The sequence below is a fragment of the Pleurodeles waltl genome, chromosome 9, assembly GCF_031143425.1.
Source record: "Pleurodeles waltl isolate 20211129_DDA chromosome 9, aPleWal1.hap1.20221129, whole genome shotgun sequence".
Classification (NCBI taxonomy): Eukaryota; Metazoa; Chordata; class Amphibia; order Caudata; family Salamandridae; genus Pleurodeles; species Pleurodeles waltl.
The window spans coordinates 1,083,090,025-1,083,105,322 of NC_090448.1; the positions used below are offsets into that span (position 1 = coordinate 1,083,090,025).

General features: G+C 47.3%; 1 protein-coding gene across 1 annotated transcript in view; it reads right to left on the reverse strand.

The window, feature by feature from the left end:
* Positions 1-1,881: 1,881 nt before the first annotated feature.
* The window catches only part of LTK (leukocyte receptor tyrosine kinase), a 465,297-nt gene continuing 451,880 nt past the window's right edge, over positions 1,882-15,298 (reverse strand). Inside the window, exons 26-28 of the mRNA XM_069208757.1 lie at positions 9,491-9,625; positions 7,518-7,608; positions 1,882-3,337 (exon numbers count right to left, since the gene is read on the reverse strand). Coding sequence (XP_069064858.1) covers positions 2,570-3,337; positions 7,518-7,608; positions 9,491-9,625 — 994 coding nt within the window. The 3' untranslated portion in view covers positions 1,882-2,569. The remainder of the gene's footprint in view (positions 3,338-7,517; positions 7,609-9,490; positions 9,626-15,298) is intronic.

Here is a 15,298-nt window from a genome sequence, read left to right on the forward strand (position 1 = left end):
TTCTCTAACATAAGAAATTGTAATGGTTGGCATGTCTTTTTTGAGGCATATGTTCATACTATGAAAATAGTTCAAATGAAGTATACCAGAGTGACATCTACATGACTGTTAAGGCAATGAGATAGATAATGCAAAAGAAAGAGGGATTGCTAGATTTTTGGAAAGTATCACTCATGAAGTCAATAACTGTTACAACTGAATAGCCCGTTGGTTTAATATTTTTCTTTATGGATTGTATGTTTGGAATCCACATTAAAGGAATCCTCCCAAATAACAAAAAGTAACTCATAAGTACTCTCAGAATTGTGTTTAGGAAAAATGTAAAGGTTTTCAATTAGAACTACAGTTCATGACAGCCTGATACTCTTTTCCTTTGTCATGCCGGCTCCCATTGATATAACTGGAGGAACACGCTTCATGTGAACGTCGGTGGCTAGAGAGTTCATGGATGGACATGAGCTTCCCTGGGCAGTGTAAAACATATGTGCTGGAGACTTATTTTACCAACATGTATTTGTTACACATAAAGAAAACCACTGCATGGCAATCATCAGTGGCTGAAGAAGGTTTACTGGACATTTTTAAGAGGTGTGCATATTGTTGTCCCTCTGATCCAAAGTATGACATGGTGTTCAAGATTATTTGACAAAAAAATAAAATGTCTGTTGTGTGTTCTGGAATGAGACCCACAGCATTGTTCTCAAGTTAAGATTGAAATACAATAGATTGTTTAAAGACATTTTCATAATTTATCAGGGGAGTGACTTTCGGTCAGTCTTGATTACTCTAGACAACAGCACACAACATTCTGGACCTTGTAGTTTCATGTCATGGTACTGTATGTGTGTACACATATCAATATGCCTAATGCAATGGGCTGAAGAAACAGAAATTGAAGAAAGAGATCCTTAAGACATGGGGCAATGTGACAGCCATGGGGTATGAATAAAGTTTAAAAATCCTATTTTTCACAAATCCAAAACTTTTAGGCAGTGCTTAATTTAAGCCAGTGGTTGTCAGTCGGCGCCGCTGGCACTCATTTTAGGACACCGGCACTTATTTTTCTGCTTCAGACGTTTACTGAGAGCAAGGGAGGGAAAAACACACAAACCAGAACGACTAAGAAAGAGAAAGACAGAGAAACTTTCACAAAGGGAGAAAGCAGGTACTTGCAAGAGGGAGATAAAAGAGCAGATTGTGTCTGGTAGTGAATTAAAAGGGTATGAGGTGGATTTAAGACTGGCCAACCTTGGTATCTGGAGTGCCAATATTTAATTGCACCGGCCGCTGGCTTGTCAGCAGACTTTTGGGCACAGGCACCCATTCTTTTACAAGCTAAGCACTACCCTCAGGAAGAATGTATACCAGTCAAAAGGCTGATATCACAGTGATTCAATCATGCGGGGCTCTTCGGCTTGTCCTGGGGCTCACCATGGTGATTCGCTGATTTCAGATGTATGCACATTTACCGATAAGCAGATTTGGGCATGGAAAGGCAACCCTGCTATTCCAGAACTCAAAAAGAGCTCAGTCCTCATCAAAGGCACCTGTTATCCAATTTAAAACAATTAACAATAGCATTTGAATCATCAAACGAAGCATTGAGGTGCTCTGAAACACTCCTTTGAGGGCTGTGCATGGTGTTTGGCAGAGCTTTTTAAATGTCTTATCATTTCTCACAATGCCCCCTCTGTATAGGCTCTGACAAACTGAAAGAATTTGATTTCACTTAGTTGATCTTCATACATCTTTTTTTCTCTAATACTGAACACGTCTTTAGGAATTCACCCTCAATAAGTCCTCCAGCCATCAAGTATCCATCTTGGATAATCGTTCTCAATTTGCACCTGAAAAGAATCCACTCTATACGCCTCCCTCAATACAATTTAATCTCTTAATATGACATGTTCATTTATTCTAATTCAGGCTTCAGTTTAAGTGGGTACTATTGGAGCTTGAGGCATACACATATGGCTTTTACATAATATATCATTTCTCAGAGAGTTCTTTTGTCAAATTATTAGCAAATATTCCTGAAAAAGCCATATTTCTACATATTATTTTATTTAAACATAATCATCCCTTCAGCAGCCCTGAATTTCCTGAATGGTGAAATGAAAATGAAATTGTTTAGTCAGTGGCATTCCTGCACTGATCCCAGTGTGTGCCTGTATGATCATGACCGTGCCATTAATGGAGAGGGCGATGGCATCCTGTGTTGCATCAAGTGAGATCTATGGCAAAATATACTGTTTTGTTAGTTTTGCTACTTACAGGAAGGCAGTGGCCAATATAAAAAAGTTCATTATATCCAAACAGGAGTCTATTCATTGCACATTGCAAACCTCACCGCCATTTTAGAAACAGCTTGTGCTAAAATGCTCCATGCGCAGTCATTGGGTTGAGTAAAGATTTAGTGAAGCATCCACATCATCTAGAGCTGCCTCTGTAAATGAATTCACAAGTAGGGCCACTTCAAGAAGAGAAGGAAAATTAATGTTTAGAAATGTCTTTGATAAAATAAACATGGGATAGCCAATGTCTTTAAGGTAAAGAAATGAGCTCATCGCTACACAGGCATAATGTTCAAGTCTTCGGAGAGGGAAAGGCCAGAGTCCCTCTCCCCTGAAGGTTTGTCTGGCTTTCTCAGAACTTTGCTCTCACCATGAAGGCTGGTACTTCTTAGGACACTTGCTCTGTCTCTTGTGTCCGCTTCGGAGGCCCCCTCTATTTCAAAAAATAGGTCGTCATAGGCGTAATTTACATTGCCACATGGAAAGGTCTGCAACTTGACTAACTCAATCCCACCAATTTCCACATGTGGGCACTGTCCTCGGTTTGGAGATGCTCTTGAACTTGGGGAGGAGCTGCAATTCCCATCGAAACCAGAATCTTCTTGCTCAAGGGTTGGTTTAGGATTCGTGTTATGGCTGGACCGACAAGTGCTCTCCATTACTAAAGAGCCATATGTGGGGTTCCACAGGTTTTTATTTTTGTTGGTCAGTCTTTGTGCTGTCTGCTGCTTGTGCTCAGGTGTTGGGCTTGAGTTCTGTGTATGCCAAGGCCCACTGGTGGAATTGCTGAGGCACGGTAGAGAAGGCTCTTGGACAGCCCATCCGGTCAGGTTGTCCACCAACAGCTCTTGTGGCCGCTCTGAAATTTTATGGACTAGATGCTGTAGCTCTGGTGACCTCTGACCCAGCTGGGGTGTGAGGCCAGAGTTCACCATCAGAGAAGTCATCCCTCCAGAGCTCGGTGGCCGCATGACGGTGCTGCCCTCCTCGTCTGGTGCTGGGCTGCTTTCTACAGGCAGCTCTGTATTCATGACATCAGGATCCTGAAATACATACAGTCAGGTTAGAGTGGTTAGTATTCCCAAATTTGGCACAGTTTTGTACAAATAGGGATTTTCAGAAAAAAGTTGAATTACCAATATGCGGATAGGAAAGGGTTAACAACTCACTGCATGATGATTTCACTTAGTTAAAAAGGAGGAAGAAAGTCAATAAGAAAACAGAAGTAAACAATTGTTGGAAATGGCCCTTTCTGCAGGGTTTCCCCTGACTTTTTGTCTCTTTCTGACTTCCTATTTTTGACTGTGTGCTGCATTTCGTTTTTGCTGTCTCTAAGAATCTGGGCACTTTACCACTGCGTACCAGTGCTAAAGTCCAAGTGCTCTCTGTCTAAAATGTATTGGTGATTGGTTTATCCATGATTGGTATATTTGATTTACCAGTACGTCCCTTATAATGTTGCTCCAGGTGTGCCCAGTGCCTGTAAATCAAATGCTACTAGTGGGCCTGCAGCACTGATTGCGCCACCCATGAGTAGCCCTGTAAACATGTCTCAGACCTGTCACTGCGGTGTGTGTGTGCAGTTTTAAACTATCATTTCAACCTGGCAAGTGCACCGACTTGCCAGGCCCGAACCTTCCCTTTTACTATATGTAGGTCACCCCTAAGGTAGGCAGCCCCCTGGGTAGGGTGCAGTATATTTAAAAGGTAGGACATGTAATGGGGTGTTTTACATGTCGTGATAGTGAACTACTGCTAAATTCGACTCTCTTTCCCATTGGAGTCTCTGAGCTCACAATTTAAAGTACATCTTTTGGTAAAGTTGATTTTCTCTAAGCATATTTCCTTGCAGATTTAATAGGGGAACCGAGAAATAATAAAGCAGGCCTATATAGGTATTGGAAGCTGCTTCCACAATCCAGTGGATTCAAACATATTTGTTATTGCCCTAGTCAAATTTATAGAGAAGAGATCAGTATCTGAGTGGTATATATTAGCGCTATGATTTTTGTAAGTGTGAACACTCACCTCAAGAGGAAGTCCTGGCAAGCCCAGGTCACCCCAGTCTGATGGTGCTATCAGTGGAAATAAGTAGTGTTGGACCTTTTCCTTTTTGCAGGGTTATCCCCAAACATTTTGCCTTCATCCTCATATTTTTTCTGACCTATTTTCTGTTCATTTTAGGACTCTGGACATTTTACCATTGCTAACCAGTGCTAAAGTTCATATGTTCTCTGTCTAAAATATATTTGTAATTGGTTTCTCCAGGATTGGCTTATTCGATTTACTAGTAAGTCCAAAGTATAGTGCAACAGTTGTGCCCAGAGCCCGTAAATCAAATGCTACCAGTGGGCCTGCAGCACTGATTGTGCCACCCACACAAGTAGTCCTGCAAACATGTCTCAGGCCTGCCACCGCAGTGTGCCTGTGTGTGCAGTTTTAAACTGCAAGGCCCAAAACTTCCCTTTTACTACACACACCTAAAGTAGACCCAAGGCAGCCCCATGGACAGGGTGCAGTGTATTTGAAAGGTAGGACATGTAATGGGGTGTTTTACATGTTGTGATAGTGAACTACTGCTAAATTTGACTATCTTTCCCATTAGCGTCTCTGAGCTCACAATTTAAAGTACATGTTTTGGTGAAATCGGTTTTAAATTGTAAGTTTGAAAATGCCACTTTAGAAAGTGGGCATTTTCTTGCTTAACCATTCTGTGCCTCTGCCTGTCTCTGGAATACATGTCTGGATCAGGATGACAGTTGAGCTGTTTGTGAATTCACTCTAGACAGTCACACAAAGGGAGCTGCGGTGTGCCCTGCATATCCTGATTGGTCTTCCTGAGCTAGAGTGGTGGGAGGAGCTGACACTTGCACCTAAATAGGGCTGTGCCTGCCTGTCCTTACACAAAGTGGTCTCCAAGCCCCTGGTGTGTGTGTGTGTCTGGGGCCAGAGCAGGGAAAGGCAGGGTCTTGTGCAAGTTTGCCTACTTCAGAGACAGAAATGGGTATAAGTACTGGACCTCTGACCTTACAATGTTAGGATCCTTCTGGACTGAGACATACTGCCAGGAAGAACAGCTGGATGCTGGCAGGGGACTGCCACTCTGCCTGTTAATTTGCTGTGCTGGCCTGTTGCTTGCTGCTTCTGTCCTGGGAGTGATAGGACTGGACTTTGCTTTCTGCATCCTGCTTCCAAAGGATCTCCAAGGGCTTGGACTGAGCTTGCCTTCTGTTAAGAAGTCTCAGGGACATCAAAGACTTCATCTGCTAGGCTCTCTTGCTGAGAGTCCTGACTTGCCAAGTGGTATCAAATCCAGTTCCTGGGCTCTTGGAAGTGAGTTCTGGTGTAACCAAGAAGAAACAAGTCCATCCACTCCAAAGCGACTTTGGAACTGGCGCTGCTGTCCGACTCCACACCGCTACCTGCACCTGACCGTGGTCCCCGCTGATTGCAGCGACTGACACTACTGCAGCGCCTCCGAAGTTTTGTCACAGCATGAGTCCTGAGTGCTGTGTCCCCATCGCCCGGGACACCTGACTCCGCTGCATCACCTGTTGTCCCATAGTGTGATTGTGACACCACAAAGTCAACGGTTTGTGTCTTGACCCGCTGGATTCACCGATCCAGCTGGATCGTAAGGAACCGACAACTCGCCACCAATGCTGCATCAGCTCTCCTGCAATCGTAAGGAACCAATGCCTCATCTCCTCTGCCTAGCAGTAAGGAACCGACACCTCACTTCCTCGACAGCAGTCGGGAACCGACGCTGCACCGGCTCTAGCGACGCCTCACCTCCCCAACTCCATGCAACATCTTTATTTCCTCAATGATTTCAAAGGTACTGTGTCTGCGGTCAGTGCGAATCCGTGACCGGTCAGCCCTCCCTCAAGAGTGGTGTCAGACTGTTAGGAAAGACCCTGTGAAGATGTCGAGATAGCCCTATTTGGAGCTATTGTGTTTCTAAACTCTACTGAAATTTAATATTTAAAAATGTTTATCTTTGCTTGTGTAGGTTGCATGTTTGTCATTTCAGTCTTGTTTAACTCAGATAAAAATTGCCTATTTGAATAATGCTGGTATGGAGTACTTTTGTGGTGTTTTCACTGTGTTACTGTGCGTGTACAAATACTTTACACATTGCCTCTGAGATAAGCCTGACTGCTTGTGCCAAGATACCAAGGGGGTGGGCAGAAGTTATCTTAGCTGTGTGCCTGCCTTACCCTGACTAGAGTGAGGGTCCTTACTTGGACAGGGTGCAAACCACTGCCAAGTAGAGACCCCATTTCTAACAATGATATATGAAATGACAATGTTACATCATGTTCTGACATCATTAGCTACTGCCCAGTACAGTATTTTATTTGCTGAACATCTGCAGGAAAATATATTTTAAGGCATTCATAAATCACAGCCAAGGTCCAAAAAACAGGGCATTTACAGAGAACATTTGTATTATTGTCGGATGAGCATCTTGAATATTAGTTGCTGCACGTATGACAGTCTGAGCTTTGGGTTATGGTTGCGCCTATGGTACAGAAACTAGGGCATGATTGGGAGATGGGAGGGATGGAAACATATATTGAAGACCATCAAGTCATAACATGATTGAGGTTTTACTCAAGTGCATAAACTGGGATTAAAACCCAGGTCCCCCGTTCAGTCACATCTCTTTCAATAAGGCTCAAAGACAGATGCCTTTCATCAAGGTATGAAGCCTTCCAGCACATCCAGATGTACTGTATGATGCATAAGGAAGCCCATCTCTGCTTGGCACACTGCTATGTGGTTATGTGTGTTTCCAGGCGAATTTCACTCTGCTTCTCCCAGTTGCCTGATTGAGGGTTTCCTAGGGCTGAACCCTCCATTGCATTTTGAACTTCCCTTGTGTTGTCTGAGGAAAGAGACCATGCTTCATCAGAGGAAGTTCAGTGCTCTGTCAGACCTTAGCCACAGTTCTGTCTGCAAACAGTAGTGTCAACTAGACTGTTATTATGTCTATTGTGAGGATGGATTTAGTGAACAAGCACCTTTCCTCTGAGAACACTAGCAATGCATTTTGGGCTCTAGAAACCTCTAATTAAATACAATCACTGTCATGCAGCAAGAAGGTTTGTGACCTGATGCTATGCCACTCAGCTTCTGGGTTAAATGGCCTGTGCCATCCTATAGATCCTAAATGAGCAAAATGTCCTGGAACTAGAAATACACTGCGAGTGCTTGTACCTGTGTGCAGTACTTGATCCTTTCCAAGATGGTGGTGAAGTCGGGCCGGTACTCCGGACTGTGTTGCCAGCACTGTGTCATTATACGGTATCTGCAACACAAATGAGAGGTAAAAGGTAGAACACTTACAGCTTGCATTTATTAATTTTGGGTTTTTGTATATAGTTGAATGGCCTCCAGGCAGCTGTGCACGAGTGACTTGGGCATTAGCACATCTTAGTAGCTAGAGGGGCGAACCAGGATTTAAGTATTTTATTATAAGTAGGTGGAATTGATAAGATGAATTTGTGAAAGGAAGTGATTTTTAAAGGCAGAAAATTAACGCTTGCAGCTACTCTTGGTGGTCGTGGATTCTTTCATGTTGAGCTTTCAAGGATTCTGAACTCTAGGGATGAGTTGTTAATTCCTACAAGACTACTAAGAGATAAGATAAATAACTTTATTTGGTTCATTCAAAAACCATAAAAGCACCTCATTCATAAAAACATTAAAATCACAAAAATATGCATTAAAAATGAATGGACATGGAGCGTCTCTCAAAGCAGAACGGAGGAAAAGACTAACACATTGGCAAGTCTCCTCATCTGACAGTCGTTGAAGATAAAAGAATGCACTTATGCAACTTAGAAGATTCCTGTTTTTTAAAAGTGCACCAAATACCTTTCCGTAAAAAAATTATAAAAACCACAGAAAATTAGGAAATGCAACATTGTTTGCTTGGAGCAATTGTCACTAGGACAGCACATACTTTCCAGGCCAGGAGCAAACCCTAAGGGAAAACAGATCAAAAACGTACTCATACCTGTCCTAAACCAGAAGAATAGGGAGCAGGTCCACTGGCCTTTCACTTGCCACAAGTAACTGGTTGGTGAACTGTCAGGAACTAAATCCATATGAGCTGCCACAGAGGGTTTAGTACGCTCTGCTTTCTCCCTTTGCAAATGACGCTGCGCTAGTTAGGATTCACGCACCAACTTACTATCCATCCCCACACACTCAGTGAAGTGATCAATTGATGCGAAGGACCTTTTTAACATAACTCAGCCATGGAAGCTCCCTTGCCACACGCCAAACAATCCTTTATAATTTCCCTTTTAAGTGCAGCCTCTTCTTTCTTCCACACGGAAAGCCACAGTAGGGGAGGCTTAAAGCTGATGTAGTCACTTAGGTAGTTATTCCCCAACTCCTTGTGGCAAACCTAATGGGGGAGGGGCTAGACATCAGGCCGCCAATGACGCATGCCCATATGTCTTGGTGTTGTCCAGTGTGCCGCCATTGAATGAAGATCAAATGGAATCCTGGTTTCAGGTCCAAAATAAGGTGATACTAGACTACTAGTTTAGATACTTACAAATTATACATGCTCTGCAGAGTGGGTATTTTGCAGTTTGGTGTATCAGAATTATTAAAATTGTATCCATGTTTCATGCTCTGTTGGCTGGTGTGAATTTGGATGCACACATGAGAGAGGACATTAGTAAGTAAGGAATTTTAGATGATTTTTGGAATATATTTTCAATCTTGCACAATAATGACAAGACACCCTTACCCCACGAGGAGTCTAGCATCCTTTCTCTCACCACCTCTGAGAGAGAGACAGAGAGACAGAGAGACAGAGAGAGAGAGAGAGAGAGAGTGAGAGAGAGAGAGGGACACACACAGCAGGTAGGAAAGAAAGAGAAAGACAGAGAAAGAGAAAAAGGGAGTGAAAGTAAGAGAAATAAGTAAGAGAGAATTAGAGTGAGAGAAACAAAGGGAGAGAGACAGTCATACAAAGGACAGAGGAAACAAAATACTGAGCTAAAAATGTGATCCAACCAACACTGACTCCTGCTGCTTCCCCTGGAGTGTGTATGGCTAATTTGCATTTTCCACTTCACATGTCCCTACCATAGTGAGAAGTGTGTGTTTTAAAATAATAAGGTACCCGGTGTGATCTAACAGTGCGGATAGTTATAACTATATATACTTACACAGGTCCTGGACAATTCTTTGGGGGGTCCATGCGTCCTCCACTGGTGACAAACTCCAGAACTTCCTGGTTGGTTTTACATGGATAAGGCATGTAGCCCAAGGAGAAGATCTCCCACAGGAGTACACCAAATGACCTGCCACAAAACAACCATGATGAGTGGGACAGTTAGGATTCACTGAAAATTCAGCACAGCTGCAGGCAATAGCTTTTTTAGACACTGAAGTATTACCTCAGAGAACTTTGTGGGCTACAAGGTTGTCAATAAACTATTTGTAAGCTTTGCAAGAGTGACCAGTCAATAAAACCCTGTTACTAATTTTGTTACCACAATTTACAGCATGAATGAGATAATACAACTATAACAACATAGTGTAATTTGCAGAGGCCTCTGAAGTGTAAAATGATAAGGCATTTTAGTGGCAAGAGGCCCTGCGTGCCCCATGGTTATTATCAAAAATATATTCAACTACAGTAAGGTAAAGAGCTATGGCCTGAATAAGAGTTCCTTTTGTCAGATTTGATAATTATTGCACCAAATAGAATTTGACACCTAGTCTGACTTATTGGGGAATAACATAAGGATTGTGGTGCTTATCACCCTAAGATCCCCAGTGTCCTGGTAAGCACAGAGGGCCTGATTCACAGAGGTAATTTACAGTTTTGAGTAGGTTTACACATTTGAGTAAGATAACTACTTTTCAGTACACACAAACTCTGAGTATACTTTACTACTACTAAAAAAAAGAAATGTAAGTCCAGAACTACACATGGCCGAGGGGAAGAGACTCGAGGAACTTTTGCCAGACTGAGGAGGTCACACCACCAGGAGCTGTGGCATCTTCAGCCCGGTAAAGTTAAGCTCAGGCAGCCAGGAGCCTGTCCATTTAGCGCATGTCTAGCTCCTGGTTGCCTGACCTGAAAACAAAGAGTGTCTGGCAGGCTGACCTTTGCTCAGCCTGGCAGACACTCTTCTTGTTGGGCAAAAGGTGAGGGGGGTGCCTCCCTGCCTATAAGGATGGGCCCTGGTTGTGATGTAGCCTGCAAAACCCATATTAAAGAACAACAGTTTGGTCTCATACACAAGGGGATTACAAAAAACAATGGAGCAGGTTGGTTAAGTAATGGAGGGTCTAAGTCAGAAAAGGGAGGGGCTCTGAGGGTACACTGTACTCAGTGGTAAGAAATAACTTTGTACCAGGAGGGACACTGGAGAAACCAACCTAATGAGAGGGCTCTGAGCCATTGTTTTGTGATATTTCCTTAGCTCCAGAAATCATCGGAAGGGACATTTCCAAAGCGTGGTGAGGAGCAGCGTTTGGACGAATGAATGATTGACTTATTTTACATGTATCTTTCAGGAGGGAGAAGCATGGGAGTACGAAGGAGGGAAGGCAGGAGGGTATACATAAAATTGAATGGCTGCAATCTAAGTAAGCTCATACCTAAATCATCTTCCTGTACCAATGAGAGGCACATTTTATTAGCTGGGTCAGGTTTGTGGAAAATTGATTCTTCACTGATGTAACCGTTGTAAATACTTGCATTCGTAATTTGATCTTCTACAGGGAACCCTTGTACCTCGTGCAGATTTTGCCTAATGGTGTCTCTCTCCACCCGTAGGCCCCTTCTCCTGCAATAGTGCTGTTGGGGACATTGGTTGAGTACATATTCAGTGGTGTGAAAGTCAGGAACTGGATGTCTGTCAAGGGTTATCCCAGAGGAGCGGGTAAAGAGCCTAGCTGCACACCTTGCATTGTCTAGCGATGCTGACGCATGGCTAGGAATCAATCAATCAATCAATCATAACATTTGTAAAGCGCACTATGTACCCGTCAGGGTTTCGAGGCGCTGGTGGGGGGGGGGGGGGGGGATGGGTGAGCTGTTAGCGGTCGAAGAGCCAGGTCTTGAGGAGTCTCCTGAAGGCGAGGAGGTCCTGGGTCTGGCGCAGTGAGGTGGGGAGAGAGTTCCAGGTCTTGGCGGCGAGGAAGGAGAAGGATCTGCCGCCGGCGGTCTTGCGCTGGATCCTGGGGACGATGGCGAGGGCGAGATTGGCAGAGCGGAGTTGACGAGTGGGGGCGTAAAAGTTGAGTCTGGAGTTGAGGTAGGTAGGTCCGGTGTTGTGTAGAGCCTTGTGGGTGAGGAGTTTAAAGGTGATCCTTTTGTCCACGGGGAGCCAGTGGAGGTCCTTCAGGTGAGGGGAGATGTGACATCGGCGGGTATGTCAAGGATCAGGCGGGCGGATGCATTTTGGATACGCTGGAGTCGTTTGATGTCTTTTGTTGGGATGCCTGTGTAGAGTGCGTTGCAGTAGTCAAGTCTGCTACTGACGAGGGCTTGGGTCACCGTCTTTCTGGTTCCTGTTGGGATCCACTTGAAAATTCTGCGGAGCATTCGAAGGGTGTTGAAGCAGGAAGAGGAGACGGCGCTGACCTGTTTGGACATGGTGAGGGCTGAGTCCAGGATGAAGCCGAGGTTTCTTGCGTGGCTGGCTGGGGTGGGTGGGGGTCCGAAACCGGTGGGCCACCAGGAGTCGTTCCAGGCCGAAGGGGTGCGCCCGAGGATGAGGACTTCCGTCTTGTCGGAGTTGAGCTTCAGGCGGCTGTCGTTCATCCACTCGGCGATGGCTTTTAGTCCCTCGTGGAGGTTGGTTTTGGCGGTGAGTGGGTCTTTGGTCAGGGAGAGGACGAGCTGGGTGTCGTCGGCGTAGGAGATGATGCTGAGGTGATGTTGGCGGGCCAGTTTGGCGAGGGTGGTCATGTAGACGTTGAACAACGTAGGCCTGAGGGAGGATCCTTGGGGGACGCCGCAGATGAGGTTGGTGGCTTTGGAGCGGAAAGAGGAGAGTCGGACTCTCTGGGTTCTGTCGGTGAGGAAGGATGAGATCCAGTTGAGGGCTTTATCCTGGATGCCGGCTCCATGGAGGCGGGTCAGTAGGGTGCGGTGGCAGACTGTGTCAAAAGCGGCTGATAGGTCGAGGAGGATGAGGGCCGAGGTTTCGCCGTTGTCCATTTGGGTTCTGATGTCATCTGTGGCGGCGAGGAGAGCAGTCTCGGTGCTGTGGTTTCGTCTGAAACCGGATTGAGAGGGGTCTAGGATGGAGTTGTCTTCGAGGAAGTGGGCGAGCTGTGTGTTGACGATCTTCTCGATGACTTTTGCTGGAAAAGGGAGGAGAGAGATCGGTCGGAAGTTTTTGAGGTCGTTGGGGTCAGCCTTGGGTTTCTTGAGCAGGGGTTAGATTTCTGCGTGTTTCCAGCTGTCTGGGAAGGTGGCGGAGTCGAAGGAGAGGTTGATGATCTCGCGGAGTTTGGGGGCGATGATGGCGTTGGCTTTGTTGAACACGTGATGAGGGCATGGGTCTGTGGGGGAGCCTGAGTGGATGGTGTTCATGGTAGTTATTGTTTCGGTGTCGTCCACGTGGGTCCAGGCGGTGAGGCGGCAGGCGTCTGTGGAGATGTCAGGGGTGGGGTCTGGCGGCGGAGTGGCGTTGAAGCTGTCGTGGATGGTTGTGATTTTCTGGTGGAAGAAGGTGGAGAGGTCGTCGCAGAGTTTCTGGGAGGGCGGGATGTCGTTGGAGTTGGCGTTGGGGTTTGAGAGTTCCTTCACGATGCCGAAGAGTTCTTTGCAGTCGTGGGCGTTGTTGTTGATGCGTTCGGTGAAGTGGGCGCGCTTGGCGACTCGGATCCGTTGGTGGTGTTCACGGTTGGCGTTTTTGAGGGAGGCGAGGTTGTCGGGTGTGCGCTCTAAGATCCACTTCTTCTTGAGCTTCTGGCAGAGGCTTTTGGAGGCGGTCAGTTCGTCTGTGAACCAGGCTGGTTTTTTCTTTCCTTGGTTGGCGGTGGGTTTCTTGAGTGGGGCTAAGGTGTTGGCGCAGTCGAGGATCCATTGATGGAGGTTGATGGCGGCAGTGCTTGGGTCGGTTGAGCCGGGTGGAGGGTCTTTGACGAGGGTGCTGGTTAGTTGGTCTTGGGTGATTTTTCCCCAGTGGCGGTGAGGATGTCGAGGGATGCGGTGGTGTTCGGTGATTTTCGTATAAGAGAAGTGGACGCAGTGATGGTCGGTCCAGTGGAGTTCGGAGGTGTGGCTGAAAGAGATGTGGTTGCTTGAGGTGAAGAGGGGGTCAAGAGTGTGTCCGGCGATGTGGGTGGGAGTGTTGACCAGTTGACGGAGTCCGAGGTTGAGGAGGTTGGAGGTCAGAGATGCGGTGTTGACGTCGTTGTTATTTTCCAGGTGGTAGTTTAGATCTCCCAGGAGGATGTAGTCTGGGGACGCGAGGGCGTGGGTGCTCGCGAGGTCGGCGACGGTGTCGCTGAAGGGGGCTCTTGGTCCTGGAGGGCGGTATATGAGGGTTCCTCTGAGGGTCGTGTTGGGGTCCGTGTGGATCTGGAAGTGGAGGTGTTCGGCTGTCTTGAGGGTGTCGTCCGTGTGGGTGTGGGTGTGGATTTTGAGGGTAGATTTGTGGGCGATGGCCATTCCGGCGCCGATTCCGTTGGTTCGATCTCTTCTGGTGATTTTGTATCCCTCCGGTATGGCGATTGCGATGTCCGGGGCCGAGGAGTCGTTCCACCAGGTTTCGGTCAGGAAGGCCACGTCAGGGGCGGTGGTGTCGAGTAAGTCCCAGAGTTCGATGGCGTGTTTTCGTGCGGAGCGTGTGTTGATGAGGATGCAGTTCAGGTGGTTGGTGTTGGGAGTTCTTGTTGTTGGCTTCGCCGTTCTGTCACAGGAGAAGTTGCAGGTGCGGCAGGAGAAAGGTCCTTTTGTGTGCTTCGGGGTTGCAAGGAAGCACTCTGCGGAGAGGCCGGGGTTGAGTGCGCGGAGTTCGTTGGTTGAGTAGCGGACGCGGGTGATGCGGGGGGCGTGAGGACCAGGGGGGGTGGCGCTGGGCGCGGTCCAGGCGCGGACGGGCGCAGACGGGCTTGCCTCTGGCGCGCCAGCGGCGCGCCCGCTGCGCGGACGCGCAGCACCAGCCATTAAGAAGGGAGGGGGGAGGGAGGAGCAGCTGGGAGGCGGGAGGCGGGAGGGAGCGGCGAATAGGGGCGCGAGGGGGGCGGGCCGCAGGGAGGCAGCGGCAGGGATCGGAACGCTTGGGGGAGCGCAAAGCACAAAAAACGAGCAAAATTAAAGGCAATCACAATAGAAAAACACACAGTATGAAATACAGTAATGGCACAGTACACGATCGGGGAGACAGCAATCAGGGGGGCACAACGGGGGCAGAAGCGCCGGCGGCGAGGCGCAGAAAAATCGGAAAAACAATCAGAAAAACAACTTACAGGACGTCGGACGCGGCACACGGGTCAAGTGGAGCTAGGCAGAGCCCACTAGACACCAGGGATGAGGCGCAGGAGGATGCCTGCGGGTGGAGGTGGGCCTCGAACACGCAAACAGCAGCGTGGTCGGGGGACAGAGGCAGGAGGCAGCAGGTTGGTGCTGCGGTCGTGGGGGGCGAGCTCAGGACCTGAAACAGGTCAGAGGTCGCTCACTCGCGACGCGCAGCGCCAGCCATTAAGAAGGGAGGGGGGAGGGAGGAGCAGCTGGGAGGCGGGAGGCGGAAGGGAGCGGCGAATGTGGGCGCGAGGGGGGCGGGGCCGCAGGGAGGCAGCGGCATGGATCGGAACGCTTGGGGGAGCGCACAAGGGGCAAAAAGCACAAAAAACGAGCAAAATTAAAGGCAATCACAATAGAAAAACACACAGTATGAAATACAGTAATGGCACAGTACACGATCGGGGAGACAGCAATCAGGGGGGCACAAGAGAAGAGAGAAGAGAAGAGACTCATATGCTGAGACTGCCTACACTGGGTTTGC